This window comes from Ailuropoda melanoleuca, chromosome 2 (genome assembly GCF_002007445.2).
Source record: "Ailuropoda melanoleuca isolate Jingjing chromosome 2, ASM200744v2, whole genome shotgun sequence".
Lineage (NCBI taxonomy): Eukaryota > Metazoa > Chordata > Mammalia > Carnivora > Ursidae > Ailuropoda > Ailuropoda melanoleuca.
The window spans coordinates 190,295,067-190,313,956 of record NC_048219.1 but is presented as its reverse complement, the minus strand read 5'-3'; the positions used below and the strand labels follow the sequence as shown (position 1 = coordinate 190,313,956).

The 18,890-nt window shown below is 41.0% G+C and overlaps 1 protein-coding gene across 1 annotated transcript in view; it reads right to left on the bottom strand.

The window, feature by feature from the left end:
• The window catches only part of FBXO36 (F-box protein 36), an 85,243-nt gene that overhangs the window by 14,286 nt on the left and 52,067 nt on the right, over nucleotides 1-18,890 (bottom strand). The window contains exon 2 of the mRNA XM_034655329.1: nucleotides 16,917-17,025. Within this exon, the coding sequence (XP_034511220.1) occupies nucleotides 16,917-17,025 (109 nt within the window). The remainder of the gene's footprint in view (nucleotides 1-16,916; nucleotides 17,026-18,890) is intronic.

Genomic DNA, 18,890 nt, shown 5'->3' with positions numbered 1-18,890 from the left:
CTTAAGGGGATGTGATTCAGCGACGTAGATTTCCAAGTGAGGTGTGGGACGTGCTCTCTGACTTCTTCTTGCTGCTTAAAGTAAAATGTGAGAGCAAAGAGAGAAGCTAAAGAAGGTTTCTTAAAAAGCTGCCAGGATTTGCTGGTTTTGAACATTCTCCGCCTCCTCAGATGGCAAACAATGCGAAAAATTAAGAAATGGCTCCCAGGCAAAGATCAAATCCAGAACAATCTCAGGGAAACATGATATGAAGATGAAGCTGAGAGTGTGGCTGGAAAATGCTTTGTTGAGAACCAGTCAGTCCTATTTTAGAGCTTCCAGGAAGCTGATGGGTATTGTTACTCAGGAGGCAAGAGCAGAAACCAAGTCAGGGAAGGGCTTATCTCAAAAAGGTGTGTAGGTGTGGTTTTGCTTAATGGAGTGAACCCTCAAAAAGTAATAGACAACCTGTGAAGTTTTTAAGAGAATTCTATGGGTAGAAACACTGCCTGCCAGCTTGAACTGAAACGGGCAGAGGCAGTGCAAAAGGAAAAACACTCCAGATGCTCAAACTCCTACAGGCAAGAAGTAGGCTGAGAAAACTAAACCTGCAAAGATGGTTTACCTTTCGCGGACGAGGAAGATGACTCAGGATGGATTCAAGAGTCCAGGAGGTAAAACCGAGAGCCATGAAGAATTAGTACCAGATCTCGAGTTCTCATCAAGAACTTATAAACTCATTGAACTCTACCTCTGAAACTAATAATACACTATATGTTAATTAATTGAATTTAAATTTTAAGAAAAGGACTGATAACCTATGCCCTATTGAATTTCAGAATTTCTGTGGACCAGTGTATATAGTTGGTAGTCTCATTACTTGTCAGGTAGAGAGGGACAGAAAACGTGTCTAATTCACAGGCTTCAGACCTAGAGAAGCGATCCCCGAGGAGGAGCTCCACTTAAGGCATTATACCTGAGGTGTCCCATCCACCTATGGACCTGAGATTTTGAACAACTAAAGATACGCTGCAAGAAGATACAACTAAAGATACGCTGCCCCTCCCCATGTGCTCTCTCTCTCTAAAATAAAATAATAAATCTTAAAAATAATAAATAAACTAGTATACTCCAAACAAAATACATAGAACAAACACGGATAGAATTATGAAGAAAAATGATAACCCTCCACTGCCGTGGGAGATTTTATAACCCTTCTATCAATACTTGATACATCACACAGAAGTGAAATTATAAAATATTTGAGTAACACTACTGAAAAGAGTTATTCAATGGACATTGCTGTAGAAAGACAAAGATCAAATATTAGTGAGCTCTATATCCAAACAAACAAACAAAATTGGTTACCTCCCTAAATTAGAAGAAAATATAAAGATAAGAGCAAATATTAATGAAATAGAAAAGAAACAATGGAGGTGATCAGGGAAACCAAAAGGTTGATTTTTAAAAAATTTAATAAAATAAATAAACTTCCAAGAATAAATAAGAAAAAAAGGACATAAAGCATAACTCAGTCCTATCAGGAATAAAAAAAAGAATATAACTAACTACAACAGGGACTTAGAAAAATTGTTACACCAACTAACTTAAAATCAGACCCATTGGACAATCCTTCAGGAATATATAACTTATCAGTTCTGACTCAAGAAGAAAAAGAAAACCTGAGAGACTATAACCAGTAAATAAATTGAATCCACTGATTGAATTAAGAAGGAAAACCTCAAGTAAAGCTTCAGATCTACACTGTTTTACAGGTGAGCCTTAAAAACTCTCAGAGAACAGGCGATCTACATTTTACATAATTTGTTCCAAAGAATAGAAACAGAAGGAAACTCCCAACTTAAATGATGAGGTTGCTCAAACTAGCAATGATGGTAGGTAAAAGCAAATTTGCATGTGAAAAATCACTTACGAACGTATGTGGCACAAATTCTAAACATGTTAGGAAATTGAATCTATCAACACATCAAAAATACAGATAAATTGTGACCAGTATAGTTGATTCTGGGATAATCCAAGGATGGAATAACGTTGGAAGGCTATTTAATATAGTTTGCCATATTAACAAATAGGGGAAGAAATGATCATCTCAAAAATAAAGGAAAATTATTTCATATAATTCTAACACCTATTTATGAATAAAAACTCCTAGAAAATTAATAATAAAAGGGAACTTTTTAAACATGGTTACCTGATAGAGGCTAGTAACCAGAAATCTAATAACAGTAGCAATAGTAATAACACTAATAAGGTGCCTGGCTATCTCAGTCAGTAGAGCATATGACTCTGGGTCTCAGGGTCATGAGTTCAAGCCCCATGTTGGGTGTAGAGCTTACTTAAATAGTAATAATAATAACAGTAACACAAATTTGTACAGTATCCAATATTTGCCAGGTATAGCTCTAATATATATATGTACACACACACATATAGTGCATATATATCATATATATAATCATTTGGTTCTCACAATAACTCTATGAGATGGGTACTTTATTATTCCCCTCTTAAAGAGAGAAAGATGAGAAATGGAGAGGGTAAGCGAGTTGCCCAAAGTCACACAGTGAGAAAGGTCACACAGCGAGAACGAGGATTGAACCAAGCAGTGTGCTCCACTGTGCCCCTCCTAACCATGATGTTGTATGGCCTTCCATGTCAGGCATGATTACAATTCCCACTCTTGTCACCGTTTCTATTCAGCATTGAGATCAAAAATAAGTTAAGTAAAAGATATAAAAATGCATCGGAGTTAGAAAGCAAGGAAAAATTGTCAATATTGCAGATGATCTAAGTATCAACATATGAAAGTCAAGAAATTCTACTGGAAAATGATCAGCATCACTTCTCTATATACCAGCAACAATTAATTCAAAGTGATGACTTCATACGCATTTGTCTTTTGGCCTAGGAATCTCACAAACATATATGGACTAAATATGAAATGACCCGTGCACAAGGTTATTCATTTTGGCATTAAGTGTATTACCACAAAATTGGAAAGAACCCAAATTTTCATCACTGGGTTCTGGTGCATTCACACAAAGAAATACTATACAGTTGTGAAAAAAAAAAAAGGAGGAGGAAGAGGCGTAGGGGGAGGGGAAGGAGTAAGGGGGGGAGGAGGAAGTGGGAGAAGAAGAGGAGGAAGAAGATTTTTAAAGGCATGAAGTGATGGTCTCCAGGATGTACTGGTGGAAAAGTAGGGCGTAAACAGTAGGGCTGGGGTGCTACCATTTGTAGAAGGGGTGAGGGAACACAAATACCTACATATGAATTTGTTTATATAGGCAGAGAGACTCACTGAAAGGGTCCGTAACAAATACAAGTGGTCAGCCCAGGGCAAGGGGAGGAGAGGGTGGAGCAGACAGGGAGGAAACCGCGCCTCTGAACGTACACTGCCCTACAGTTTGGCTTTGGCAACACACGCAAGTTTTATATAATCTTGGAAGAGAATTTTAGGGGCGCCTGGGTGGCACAGCGGTTAAGCGTTGCCTTCGGCTCAGGGCGTGATCCCGGAGTTATGGGATCGAGCCCCATGTCAGGCTCCTTCGCTATGAGCCTGCTTCTTCCTCTCCCACTCCCCCTGCTTGTGTTCCCTCTCGCTGGCTGTCTCTGTCTCTGTCGAATAAATAAATAATAATAAAAAAAAAAAAAGAAGAGAATTTTAACCCTTTTAAATTTTACTCTTTATAACTTAGAATTAGGGGCACCTGGGTGGCTCAGTCCATTAAGCACCCAATTCTTGATTTTGGCTCAGGTCATGATCTCAGGGTTGGGAGATCAAGCCCTGCCTTGGGCTCGGCACTCTCAGCGTGGAGTCTGCTTGAGATTCTCTCTCTCTCCCTCTGCCCCTCCCCTGCTCTCTCTAAATAAGTAAACAAGATCTTAAAACAAAAAACAGAAAACTTAGAACTAAAATTATTTTTTTTACATGATTCTACTCTAAGCTACAAAATAATCATAAAGTACCTGGGAAGAATTTGAGTAAAATATGTTGAAAGGTCAAATAAAACCTATATGAAGAAAACATTAAGACTTTATTGAAACACATAACAGAAGACCTAAATCGGTGGGAAGATATACCATGCTGATTTTGAGAAGACCAAAGAATGACGATTCTCTCCTCAAAAATTTGGAAATTCAATCCAATTCCATTTAAAATCTCAATGGGGGGAGCCCGGGTGGCTCAGTGGGTTGAGCCTCTGCCTTTGGCTCAGGTTGGGACCAAGTCCCACATTGGGATCCCTGCTCAGCAGGCAGTCTGCTTCTCCCTCTGCCTCTCCCTCTGCTTTTGTGCTCTCTCTCTCTCTGTCTCTCTCTCTCAAAAAAATAAATAAATAAAATCTAAAAAAAAATTAAGTCTCAACAAAGATTTTTGCATGGCTTATCAGCTGATCTTAAAACTCACATACAAAGTCAAGAACAGGTAAACAGTTCTTTCCTGGTAAAGAAAAGGAGGAGGAAGGTGAATTCATTTTAACAAGCAAGAAAACTTACCATAAAGATTATAATTAAAGCAGTGTAGTGTTGGTATCAAACGAAATATCCTGTCCTACAAAGAATGCTGGGACATTGACCAGACATACAGAAAAAGTTTTAACTTCTCATCATACTCCAAAATAAACCTGAGATGAGTTAAAGACTAAAATATGAGAGACAAGTCGTAAGATATTTTCAATTAAAAATAGGTATGGGGGGGCGCCTGGGTGGCACAGCGGTTAAGCGTCTGCCTTCGGCTCAGGGCGTGATCCCGGCGTTATGGGATCGAGCCCCACATCAGGCTCCTCTGCTGTGAGCCTGCTTTCCTCTCCCACTCTCCCTGCTTGTGTTCCCTCTCTCGCTGGCTGTCTCTATCTCTGTCAAATAAATAAAATCTTTAAAAAAAAAAATAGGTATGGGGGCACCTGGGTAGCTCAGTTGGTTAAGCATCTGCCTTGGCTCAGGTCATGATCTCAGGGTCCTGGGATCAAGCCCTGCACTGGGCTCCCTGCTCAGTGGGGAGCCTGCTTCTCCCTCACTCTCTCCCCCTGCTTGCCCTCTCTCTCTCTGTCAAATAAATAAATAAAATCTTAAAAAAAAAAAAAAGGAGTATATGGGTGCCTGGATGACTCAGTTGGTTGGGCGTCTGACTCTTGATTTCAGCTCAGGTCATGATCTCAGGGTTGTGGGATCAAGTCCCGAGTTGGGCTCTGTACTAGGCATGGAGCATGCTTGGGAGTCTCTCTCCCTCCCTCTGCCCTTCCCCAACCACCTTGTTAAAAAAAAAAAAAAAGGAATATATCCTCATGAAATCAGAGAAGGGAAAGATTTCTTAAATAAAACACAAAAATATAAGCCATATATTAAAAGATCGACAAATGTGAACTACATTAAAATTGTTAACTTCTATATGGGTAAAACCACATAAACAAGGTGAAAAGTTAAACCAAAACCAGTGAAATCTCTATAGCACATTTAAACAAACTGAAGCGCTGGTACTCAAAGTACGCATATAAAAATTCTTCTATACTCAATACACAAAAAGTCAAACAACCAAAAAGAAGAAATAGGCAAAGAACTGAATTAGCACTTCTCAAAGGGAAGACCCAAATGGTCAATAAATGTAAGAAAAGATATTCAAACTCATTAGTAATCAGGGAATTTATACCCCCAGTTTGGCAAAAATTAATATGTATCTATGATTACAGAAAATATTGGTGAGACTATAAGGAAATAACATCTCTCATAAAATGCTAGTGGGAGTGTAAATTGATTTAATTCCCTTGGAGAGCAGATTGTACTCTCAAAAGGTACATAACCTACAACTCAACAAATACACTTGTACACACCCAACTTAGAAACACACACATCGCACAAGGATAAATGAAGATTTATTGTCAAAAAATAGTGGAAACCACCTAACTACCCTCAGTAAGGGAGATGTTTGAGTAAATCAGGATTTATAATATAATAGTATACCATTAGCTACTGAAATGAATGAACTACATACATCAATATGAATAAATCTCAAAACCAGTGTTAAATAATAAAGCAAAGTTGCAAATGATATATTAGGACACCATGCATGTAAAATTTTAAACATATAAAAATGGTATATGTTCCTTATGCATTTGTAACTACGTATAATACAAAACCCTTAGAAATGATACCAACTTTAGCATAGTTAGTAGAAGGGAATGGGGGGCAAATAGTGGAGGGGTAGAAATTTGACTATATGTGTAACATTTTTATGTTTTTAAAAGATACTAAGTAGGTCGCTTGGGTGGCTCAGTTGGTTAAGCACCTGCCTTGGACTCAGGTCATGATCCCAGGGTCCTGGGATCCAGTCCCGCACTGGGCTCCCTGCTCCAGAAGAAGTCTGCTTCTCCCTCTGCCCCTCCTCCCACTCATTCTCTCAATCTCTCTCTCTCTTTCAAATAAATAAATACAATCTTTAAAAAACATTAAGTAAATATGGTACTCACTTCAGCAGCATGTATAATGAAACTGGGATGATAAAGGGGGGGATTATTATGGCCCTGAGAAAGGATGACAACAAAATTAAAACCATTTAGAGTATCTGATTCTCTGATCGCATGTTATCAGCTGGAAATCAAGAAAAAAAAGTAACCAAAAAATCCCCAACTACCTGGAAATTAAACAAAATGTTTCTATATAATCTAAGAGTCGAAGAAGAAATCAAAATGGAATTTAGGAGATATTTTAAACTGAATGAGAATGAAGTCACAACCTATCAAAATTAGTAAAGCTACACTTAAAGAAAATTTATGGGAAAAATGGCTGAAAACAATGTTTTAAGCCTCTATCTCAAGAAGCTAAGAAAAGAACAACAAATCAGACCTAAGGGAAGTAGTAGGAAGGAAATAATAAAGGTAAGAACAGAAATCAATAATAAAAATAGGTAAATAAAAACAGGGAAAATTCACAGAGCTAAAAGTCTATGAAAAAAATAATAAAATGAATAAACCCGTAGCAAGGGGTCATGAAAAAAAAAGGAGAAAGCACAAATTAGTATTATCAAGGAAGGAAAAAGAGAACAGCACTGCAGACACTACAGCCATCGAAAGAAGACAATATTATAAGCAAAGCACACCAACGTGAATGGATAAATGGATGTGGATAAAATGAAGTAAATGTGACAAATGTTAACATCTTTTGTTAGTGGTGTTGTGTATAATATTATCTTAATTTTTTTGTGGATTTAAGATATTTCTTAACTTTAAAGCTTTTATATTTATTTATTTGTTTATTTATTTATTTATTTATTTGATTTATTTGACACAGAGGGAGAGGGAGCACAAGCAGGGGGAGCGGCAGAGGGAGAGGGAGAAGCAGGCTCCCCACTGAGCAGGGAGCCTGATGTCAGGCTTGATTCTGAGCCGAAGGCAGGCAGACGCTTAACAGACTGAGCCACCCAGGCACCCCAAATTTTAAAGCTTTTAAAGAGCGAAGTATAGGACAAAATGTATAAGATTCTTCTTTTTGTGTTAACATATTTTGTATACATGCATAGACCATTTCTAGAAGGATAGACAAGAAAATTGTTAATGATGGTTGTCACAGGAACGGGGAACATGGGGACAGTCGGGAGACTTACTTTTATTCTAAAACCTCTTTAAGCTGATTTAATTTTTAATTTTTCTATTACTATGTGTATGTATTCATTTTTTTATCTAAGAAAATTAGTTAATAAAAAGATGATACAATACAAGAAAAGTCTTGCTGACATCTGCCTTCCCTGCTCTGTAGGCCAGAGCCAGGCTCCCACAATTCCTCGGAGGGCTTCTGCCTCCAACACACTCCCACCCTTCCTTCACCCACAGGTCCCTACCCCAGGTGGGCAGAAACTAGAAATCCAGGCTGAAGTCAAGGAGAAGCTGATTTGAGAGGGCAGAGAGAAGAGGAGAGTAGACTAAGAGGTGGTGGGTAGGCCTGAGAAAATGAAGTCCCAGGTCAAAGACTGAAATACAGGCTAAGGGAAGAAGGGTCCCAAAGAAAACGGATCATGGATCCATGGCATGGGGCTGGCGCAGGTTTGGAAATAAGGTAAAGCCAGTTGTTTCCCACTCTCCTATTTCTGGTGTACCAATATTCCAAGGATCTAGAACTCAGGCCAATCTTTCAGGATTATCAGTATTGATTAGTATTATCGATTTTCCATTATAGTCCCCCATTTCAAACATGCAGTCCCATTTTCCTCATAAATCATCTAAATGTCCAAGAGAACCTCAATTCTTTGACATCTGAACTATATCACCCACGTTCCCTTTTACAAGCAGTAGCAGAAATAAAAAACCTTTGTCATTTGGTTCAGAAGATACTGTTGTTGAAGTCATTTGGTTTTATCACAGGGATTTTTGTGGATTGGCCTAAATACTTAACCACCACTTATAACTCATTCAAAGATCAAAGCAACCAACTTTAAAGTGGACTTAAGTCGGAAAACAACTTATTTTTAGGTTGAATTCAACCTCAACTCATGAATCAGCACTTTCAACTGAGTTTATATAGGCACATTTTTGCTTTAAACTCGATTTTAACAATATTTCCAGTAGCTAATTTTCTGGTAATTTTCCTATTTCTTTAACTTAGGAAAAAAGTCCATAGATGTTTCTTCAGATTTTTAGAGGTCTTAGAGGAAAAAAAAATTAAACTTCGTAGACAAGTGGACAAAGAATACAAACAGGCAAATTACAGAAAGGATATAAATGGTAATTAAACATGACAGTATGCTCAACTTACTAGTTATCAGGAAAATGCTAATTAAATATGACACTATTTTCACCATCTGACTGGAAAAGATGAAAAAGAATAGTAATATCTAATTAGTGATGGCAAAGGTGCAAGAAAACCATATCCTGTTGGATGGAGTATAATTAATACAGCAGTTTTTTGAAGGGCGGTTTGTGAGGACAGTGAAGTAATTGGCATTTTATGTAAATTTTGAATTACTCAAAATTAAAATATGGTGACATCAAAATATTAACGAAGTCTCATTTTATGAATAAACATTGAAATAATTTAAATTGCCCAGTTTAAAATTCTTTCAAAACTACCATAATTATAAAGGTCAAATAAATTATACATGGCATTTGGGCTGCATCTAACCCACGGCAGGGCCACTCAAGCTAGCTAACAGAAATACCACCACTGGTCAAGTGAGCCTTCAACTACAGAGGCAGTAAGAAAATAAAATACTCAAAATAAAACACTCTATCAAAATTTATAATGTACATTTCTTTGGTCCTAGTAATTCCATGACTAGGAATCTATGTTACTAATATTCTCACATGAGTGTGCAAACATAAATATGTCCCAGAATGTGCCCAAAGGCTTCTGAAAATGCCCAGCAATGGAGGACTGTGTATTTCTACCATGAAACACCACAGTCTTGGAAAAGGACGAGGTAACTCCTTTATGTATGCTAACAGAAAAAATGTTCCCAATATAGTAAGTGCAAAAGCAAATGAAAGAATTAAAGATTCTATTTCTGTAAACAAACAGGCACAATCCCAAAAAGAAAGAATTCAAATGCAAAAGAAGCTATTTATAATCGTTATCTCTGGGGAGTAGAGCTTGGGGAAGAGAGAAGGAATTTTCACTTTAAAAATTTTAAAAACTATAATAGCTCGTTTGTAGGTGTTAGGCAAATTCTAAGCACTTCATTCAATGACTCCTCATAAGGACCCTCTGAGCTAAATGCTGTTATTATTCCCATTGTCAACAGTTGAGGAAACTGATATCCAAAGAGACTAAATTAGAGGCGCCTGGCTGGCTCAGTCCGTGCAGCACGCGGCTCTTGATCTCGGGGTTGTGAGTTCAAGCCCCTCACATTGGGTGTAGAAATTACTCTAAAAAATTGGACGAGGGGCGCCTGGGTGGCACGGCGGTTAAGCGTCTGCCTTCGGCTCAGGGCGTGGTCCCAGCGTTGTGGGATCGAGCCCCACATCAGGCTCCTCTGCTATGAGCCTGCTTCTTCCTTCCCACTCCCCTGCTGTGTTCCCTCTCTCGCTGGCTGTCTCTATCTCTGTCAAATAAATAAATAAAATCTTTAAAAAAAATAAAATAAAATAAAAAATTGGACGAAATCATTTGCCCAAGGTCATATATGTAGTGCGTTTGAAGCCAAGATTTGAATAGAAATAATCTGTATTAAGCAACACTCAACTGCCTGCTAATAGTTTCCTATGTATGTACGAACAGCCTTTTAAATAAACATATGAATTTTGTGTTTTAAAAATGCAAATCTAGGGGCACCTGGCTGGCTCAGTCAGTGGAGTGCCTGACTCTTGATCTCCGGGTCGTGATTTTCAGCCCCGTGTTGGGTATAGAGATTACTTTAAAAAATAAATAATAATATGCAAATCTGGGGGAATAAATTCAGCAATGTTTTTGACTTTGACACCTATCACTGTGGTAGGCAGAATAATGTCCCTGCCGAAGATGCCCTATATCAAATCTCCAGAGCATGTGACCTTACATAGCAAAAGGGCCTTTGCAGATGTGACTAAAGATCTTGAGACAGGGAGATGGTCGGATTAACTGAGTGGGCCCAACGGAATCACAAGGGTCCTTGGGAAGGAAAGGAGGAGACAAGAGGGGCAGAGTCTGAGAAGGAGATGTGACCACGGAAGCGTATCAGAGCAGGAAAGGTTGGGCAGGCCATCATCACGGGCTTGGAAGATGGAGGAAGAGGCCAGAAGCCAAGGAATGTGGGTGCCTCTAGAAGCCGGAAGGGCCAAGGAAACAACTTCTCCCCTAGAGAAGGGGAGCCTCCAGAGGAGTCTCCAGAAGGAATGCAGTCCTACCCACACCTTGAATTTAGCCAGATGAGACTTCTGAACTCCAGAAATATAAGACAATAAATTGTTATTATTTACATGTGTGGTAGTTTCTTACAGGAGCAATAGGAAACCACTACAATCATTAATTACTAATTTAGTAAGGATGCACTCTGGTTACAAGATTATAGGAATTCCCCTACATGGAAAATATGTATTTTGCTATGGGCTCTGAACTATGCCCCCCCAACCTCCCCCAAAATCCATACGCTGAGGTCCTAAACCCCAGAACCTCTGGCGTGTGACTGCACTGGGAGAAGGGACCTACATTTATTTATTTTTGAAGGTAGGCTCCATGCCCAATGTGGAGCTTGAACTCATGACCCTGAGATCAAGAGTTGCATGCTCTACCAACTGAGCCAGCCAGGCGCCCCTGGAGAAAGGACCTTTAAAGGGATGATTACGTTAAATAGGTCATATGGGTGCACTCTAATCCATTCTGGCTCGTGTTCTTAAAAGAAGAGGAAATTCGGACACACGGAGACACCAGAGGTCTGTACAGACACACAGAGGACAGGCCCTGTGAGGACACAGTGGGGTGGCCATCTGCAAGCCAAGGGGAGAGGCCTCAGAAGAAACCAACCTTGTCAGCACCTTGAACCTGAACTAGCCTCCAGAACTGTGAGAAGGTCCATTCCTGGGGTTTCAGTCACCCAGTCTGTAGTATTCTGTTATGGCAGCCCTAGAACACTCGTGCAGATTTATGACGTATGCCTCTGGAGCTGCTTATAACTATCTTAAGTAGAAAAATACTAGTAAGTTTTAAAATTTACCCCTTGTGCTCTTGTATGAATTTAGGGCCATGAAAATAGAGTTTGAGCACAGTGATTTTGTTATTTTAAACAATATTCCGGGGCGCCTGGGTGGCACAGCGGTTAAGCGTCTGCCTTCAGCTCAGGGCATGGTCCCAGCGTTGTGGGATCGAGCCCCACATCAGGCTCTTCCGCTATGAGCCTGTTTCTTCCTCTCCCGCTCCCCCTGCTTGTGTTCCCTCTCTCACTGGCTGTCTCTATCTCTGTCAAATAAATAAATAAAATTAAAAAAAAAAACAATATTCCTTCGTCAGAAAATGCATTTTCGTTCATTTTAACAAACATATACTAAGTGCCTACCAGGTCCCCGATCTTGAAAACGGAACGATTAATAAGATGTGGTCCCTGTGCTTGAAAAACCATCTTAAAAGTATCAGTCTGGTAGTGTGACCAGACTTGGTGTAAGGTTTTCCCCCCTCTGGAATAAACCATTGATCAGAACCCTGAACTCTGTTAGGACGAGACTTATAATTTAGAAGGATCTGTTTTTAGAATTTACCTTGTCCTGCTCCCTAAGAGTTCTCTCAAATAATTCATACAACAACTATTTGCAGAGCTATGTAGCAGGCATTGCTCTAGGTGGGTGCCAAAGACCTACTGGTTAGCAAAGCAAAGTCTTTACCATAATGGAGCTTACATTCTAGTGATGTAGACAGACAATAAGTGAACAAATAACACAGACTATATCATGTGGTGAAAAGTGTTACGGAAGATCCAGTCTTCCAAGGTAAGGAAGGAAGGGATGATTTTTTTGTATGGTGGTCAGGGAAACACTCTGTAATAAGGCAGTTTCAGCAGAGACCTGAACAAAGAGCAAATCATGGGGACATCTGGAAAATACATTCTTAACAGAGAGAATAGCAAGTGCAAAGGCCCTGAGGTGGGAGCACACTGGGTTTGTTCAAGAAACACCAGGGAGGGCAGTGTGCCTGAAGTGCAGTAGGCTACAGGGGAGAGTGGTTGAAGATCACTACAAGACTTGGATTTTTACCCTACGTGAGATAGGAAGCCACTGAAGGGCTTAAAGCAGACATGTAATGTGACCAGATATATGTCTTAAAGGGCTAATTCTGGCTACTGTGATGAGAACACACTATTGTGGGGCAAGGGTAGGAAAAGGGAGACCAGTTAGAAGGCTGATTCAATAATCTGGTGAGATGTTATTGTTGGTTGGACCAGAGTTGGAACTGGTGAGAAGCGTTCTGCATTAGTTATCTACTGTTGCGTAACAAACGATCCCAAACTTACTAGCTTAAAACAACAAACATTTATTTCCTCACAGTGTCTGAGGTTCAGGAATGTGGGAGTGGGTGGTTTTGGCTCAGAGCCTGTCTCTCCTGAGGTTCAGTCAAGATATTATGTGGGTCTGCATCACCTGAGGCCTGGACAGTGGCTCTCGGGTCCACACTCAAGAAAGCTCATGCAAATGGCGGCTGACGGAAGGCCGGAGTTCCTCATCACACGGGCCTCTCCACAGGACTGCCTCGAGGCACAGCGGCCCACTTCCCCCACAGCAAATGATGAGAGAAAGGGGAAAGGAGAAAAGTCAGACGTCATAGTGTCATTTATAACCTAACCTCGAAAGGGACAGACCGTCACTCCTGCCAGATTGTACTGGTCACATACACTGTCCGAGGACAGCGCAGGAGGAGATTACACAAGTGTGTGAATGTTGGGAGGTGGGCATCTTAGGAACCATCTTGGAGGCTGCAAACCACCGTTCAGATTCTGGGTTTGTTGATGGATTACATCTAGCGTGTGAGAGAAAGAAAGGAACCAAGGCTAACTATAGGATTTGGGCCTTTTTTTTTTTTTTCTTGCAGGAGGGTAAGATCAGGAGCTATTTCTGGACACGTTACATTTGAGAGCCTATTAGAAATAACTCAAGTGGAGATGTCAAGGGAGCAGCCAGATAAATATCTGAGTGTGGAGTTTCTGGGGAGATGGGCCAACTGGAGAATCAATTTGGGACCTGTCAGCGTATGGTGGCATTTAAAGCCAGAGCCTGGATCCAATCCCCCAGAAGTTAAGCACAGTCAAGAGAACAGGCAGTAGAGCTAACCCCTGGCCCCCAACATTTAGAATAGGAGAGAAGAGGAGGAGCCAGGAAGGAGGCCGAGAAGGGGCCAGTGAGGCAGGAGGAGAACCAAGAGCTCGGTGCTCCCGGAAGCCAGGGGAAGAAAATGTCCCCTCCAAGCTGAGTGCTGCTGAGAGGTCCTCTGCCAGGACTGTCACCAAGGGTGACCCAGGTCCTAGAAACCTACTGCCAGTGTGTACCATATCAGTAGGAGAGGACCTTCGGATGAAAAAAACTTTGGGGAGATCTTGGGAATACAGTAAGGAGGGAATGGGAAAAATCAAACCCAAATACCAATACTTCACAACAGCCAATAATGATTACGAGTTGATTATGTACTATGTGCGGCTCTAAATACTGTTCATGGGCAGGTCACTGAATGCCCACAGCGACCACATGGAATAACCACTTTTTCCCCAGGTATAAGGAGGAAGTGGGCTCACCGAGCAAGTCAGGGTCAGCCTGCGGTCACACAGCTGGGTAGAGGCAGCAGGGATTCAAATCCTGGCCACGGACCCCTGAGCCCCTCTCTGGGCCCAGGGCACGCCTCTTCTGCTATAGAGATGCCTTCTGAGGGATTCCTTAAGAACCAAGGACGAGAAGGGGGCCAAACAATATCAGTGTCTGGAGTTTTCTCATCTGACAGAGACTGGGATGCTCTAGGAAGTCTAAAAACTGAAACACAGGAGCCTTTGAACTTGCCAGGTGATTTAATTCAGTATTTCAGTGCTACTCGGGGCCGGAGGCCACCAGCCAGCTTGACACTGCAGCTCTCAGACTGCAATTTTATTTTATTTTATTTTATTTTATTTTATTTTATTTTATTTTATTTTATTTTATTTTATTTTTTAAGATTTTATTTATTTACTTGAGAGAGAGCAAGAGTGAGAGAGAGCACAGAGGGAGAGGGAGAAGCAAACTCCCTACTGAGCAGAGAGCCCCACATGGGGCTCGATCCCCAGACTCTGAGATCATGACCTGAGTGGAAGGTAGATGCTTAACTGAGCCACCCAGGCGCCCCTCAAACCGCAATTTTAAGAGTCCCACTTTATTTTCCCAGGATCAGGAACCCCACAAGTGTTACCCCCAAGCCACTGTTGACCCACCCCCACCCCTATATCCTAGCAGGGGGCACGTGTCTGGAAGTGTCTGAGGCAAGCAAGAGACTGTACTCAGAACACAAGCAATGCCACTGTCCCTAGCCAGGTTTTTGTGGAAGTCAATTAGAAAATCACACGGTCTGTCAACACATATTTGCCACTTAGACATAAGCTTTGCAGTAGTTACTGCAATGCTTAGAAAGTAAAACGGATCCTGGCATGAAAATGAAATGTGTTATATAGCAGTTTATTTTATTTTCAAGATTTTATTTGCAAGTGATCTCTATACCCAGTGTGGTATAGATCACCCCAAGACCAAGAGTCACCCGCTCCACTGAGCCAACCAGCCTCCCCTATAACAGTTGACTTCATAACTATGCAAAAACATGTCTATTTTATGATTAAGTAAGGAGTGGCTGGGCTGATTTTTATTCAGTGAAACGTGGACAGTCTTTCCCCAACATGGTTCTTTTTAAACCACTAATCCATTTTATAAATACTCGCTACAAAGAGGTTAACAAAATAAGATGTATGCAATATCAGGAATTGAAGGCAATCAATCCAGACTTTCAACTATTTAAGGAAACTAAACCAAACCAAACCTACTCTCTGCCTAAAAAAACTATTACATACTATAATTTAAATATTAGATGTCTTTTAAGAGTGTTGATTATCAAAGATCCACCCAGAATGTGTCTTTAAGAATAAGATTAATGTATGTACTTGATATTTTTGACTCTCAGTGCTTAGTCCTTCCTGTCAAATGTCTGTAATTAACTGTGGAACCCTGGAAAGTCATAGCCATTCTGAACCTCACTTGTGAAATGGGGATAATCCTGGTTACGTCACAAGGATATTGTCATAGCCATTCTGAACCTCACTTGTGAAATGGGGATAATACTGGTTACGTCACAAGGATATTGTAACAATAAAATGAGAACACATAGGGACACCTGGGTGGCTCAGTCAGTTAAGTGTCTGCCTTTGGCTCAGGTCATGATCCCAGGGTCCTGGGATGGAGCCCCATACCAGGCTCCCTGCTCAGCAGAGAGGGAGCCTCTGTTTGTGCTCTCTCTCTATGTATCAAATAAATAAATAAAATTTTTTAAAAAATGAGAACACATATATGTAAGTATTTGATATTAACTCCTAATATAATAAAAATTCCTAAAATAGCTTCTAGTTTTCGATTTTTATACTTAAGGCAAATAATTATTAAGGAGTTTAGTTAAAGAGAATCCTTTTAAGAGACACATACTGAAGGAGTTTAGCATGAAATGATCTAACAGCTGAGATTTGCTTGCAACTAATCCAGTGGGAACAGTGGCTTTGGTGTAGAGATTTTGGCCACATTTTGAGTATCCTTGAAACCAGGTGATAGGTACATGGGAGTTTGTTAAAAACCATTGTTTGCTTTTTATTTTCTATTTTAAAAATTTTATTTATTTATTTGACAGAGAGAGAGAGAGAGCAAGAGAGCACAAGTAGGGGGAGAGGCAGGCAGAGGGAGAGGGATAAACAGCCCCACCCCCCACCGAAGGCAGCCGCATCACCAACTGAGCCTCGCAGGCACCCCTGCTTTTTATTTGAAATTTTCATATTGCGGCAGCAAAAAGCACAGGGGAAACTGGAGGGCAGTTTGTACTTAGCCCACGAGCTACCTGATTAAGTCTACTTCTGAAGCAAACCTTGATATTAAAAAGAAATGGTAGCAATTTTGCCAAAATGCATAAGAGTTCAAGGGTTTGAGAATTTGATTATGTTTTCAAATAACCTTTCAGTTTATTTTTAACTAAAGGAAGCCCATTTTAATTAAATGTTATAGGAAAAAACTATATTTATGCAACTTGATTATTAATGGAATTGACACATTAACCTGGAATCTTAAACCCTTGAAGATTTTTCCCAAGAGAAATTTCGGGATATGTTAACAATTTTCTCTCTTTAAGTACATAATAACAGATCAATATTGCAAAGGATGATATGCTGGATATTTCTGCGACAAAATCTATCACTAATTAAAGGGAACTGAGCGTAAGTACAGAACGTGCTCCCTTCCTTACCTTGAACGTGCTCCCTTCCTTACCTTGAAGATGGGAGTTGTCTAGGAACACTTCATGAGACTCTTTCACTTCTCCAGGCTTTGTTGATCGATACTCACTCCTCAGAGAGATCTTCCACCATCTAAAGATTACCTGTGATTCAACAGAAGGGGATAGGAATTAAAACTGATTCCAACACCAATAGCTACAGTTTGGTCTGGGATTTCGAAAAATTACTGCAGCAGCCACCTAAGGCTGTGCGTCCAACATCAGCTATAACTTTGCGATCTGGCGTCACATCAAATTAGAAGTGAGGTCTGTGCCTCAGTGAACATCCTCCTTAGAGATTAGGGTCACAAAATCAAAGTGCTGGAAGGAGTCAATTGATGTTAAAGTCACGCAGACCCAAATGGCTATCTGTCTCTTGAGGGTCTCTGAGAGTAGGCATTCTCTAACTTGGGGAGCCAGTTCCAAGTAATTGCTCCACTCGCTGCCCCCCTTCCTGTCTACAGGGCAGGCATGATGAGTGGCTACTTTCCTCACAGAGAGACATTTACATGGCCAGCACCGGGGAAAGCACCATTATGCTTTGTCTGATGCATGTAAGTGTCATTACACAGGACACTTCTTGGTAATGGATCTGCCGATAGTCCATTTGTCTTCTACGAGCATGTTGGTTTATCTGGAGCAAACCTCATTTCCATGGTTATGGACTGCACGTAAGTTCTATGTTGATATCACAGCAGTGTCAACTACTGGCCCCCATGAGGAGCCCCCTGAAGCTTATCCAATGTATCTCACGTTCTTCAACCTGTAATGGAACTACATAGTTAATTGAGATGACAAAGCTTCAGGGGAAGTGCGGAGAAACTGGTTGGCTTCCTCTCTCACTAGCATCACCCTGCAAGGTTACAATTAGGGTCAGGAGGGCTCTGCCCAAGGCAAAATGATTAAGCAGGTGAAATTTGCTATGGGCCCTCCCCTTATTTAGTTTCCTCTCCCCCATCCCCACCCACCCATCGCTCCCCGGGGTCCTCACAGCTCCTGGGTATGACTTTTTGGGCTACCGCCCTGGTCCCTACCAGCTCTTTGCCTCTGTCCCTAACCCTTCCCCCCCAGCCTTTGAACTGCCCAACCACCTCATTGCTCCTCACTCCTTTCTCCCTGCTTGCAGGCCTGGACTTCAGCCAGCTTTCCTCTCCTTGTAGAGCTGCCTCCCTGTGTCCTGTCGTCTCCTGAGGCCCTGCTCCCAACCCCTCTCCCCTTGCCTGATATCTGAAAGACTGGAGACTTTTTATACCATCTTACCTAGCACCCTGCCCTATAGAAAGTAGGTCCTTTAAAGGGTTACTATCCATATGGTTTTGGTGCTGATCATTACAGAATACGTAAGTCACAAAACCCTAAATCTCACAAAATTGTGGTGGCTGATTCCTTTCAGAAAACCCCTTAACCTGCCACCTTTGAATTTCCTGAGCAGGAGCCTCACCAAAATTGTCCTTTTTTTTTTTTTTTAAAGATTTTATTTATTTATTCGACAGAGACAGCCAGCAAGAGAGGGAACACAAGCAGAGGGAGTGGGAAAGGAAGAAGCAGGCTCCCAGCAGAGTAGCCTGATGCGGGGCTCGATCCCAGAACGCCGGGATCACACCCTGAGCCGAAGGCAGACGCTTAATGACTGCGCCACCCAGGTGCCCCCAAAATTGTCCTTTTAAACATCTTTCTACCCCATCTTCATGGAGGTATTAGGGCTGCCATAATAAAAGACTAAGGGTTTAAATAACAGAATTTATTTCTTCACAGTTCTGGAAGCTGGAAGTTCAAGATCAAGCTGTTGACAGGTTTGGTGTCTTGGAGGCCTCTCTCCTTGTCTGGCAGATGGCCACCTTCTTGCTGGGGCCTCACACGGCCTTTCTGTGGCGTGTGTGCTTCCCTAATATCTGTCTTTTCTTATAAGGACACTAGTCATATTGGATTAGGGCCCCACCTTTATTTTTTATTATTTTTGTGTGTGTGTG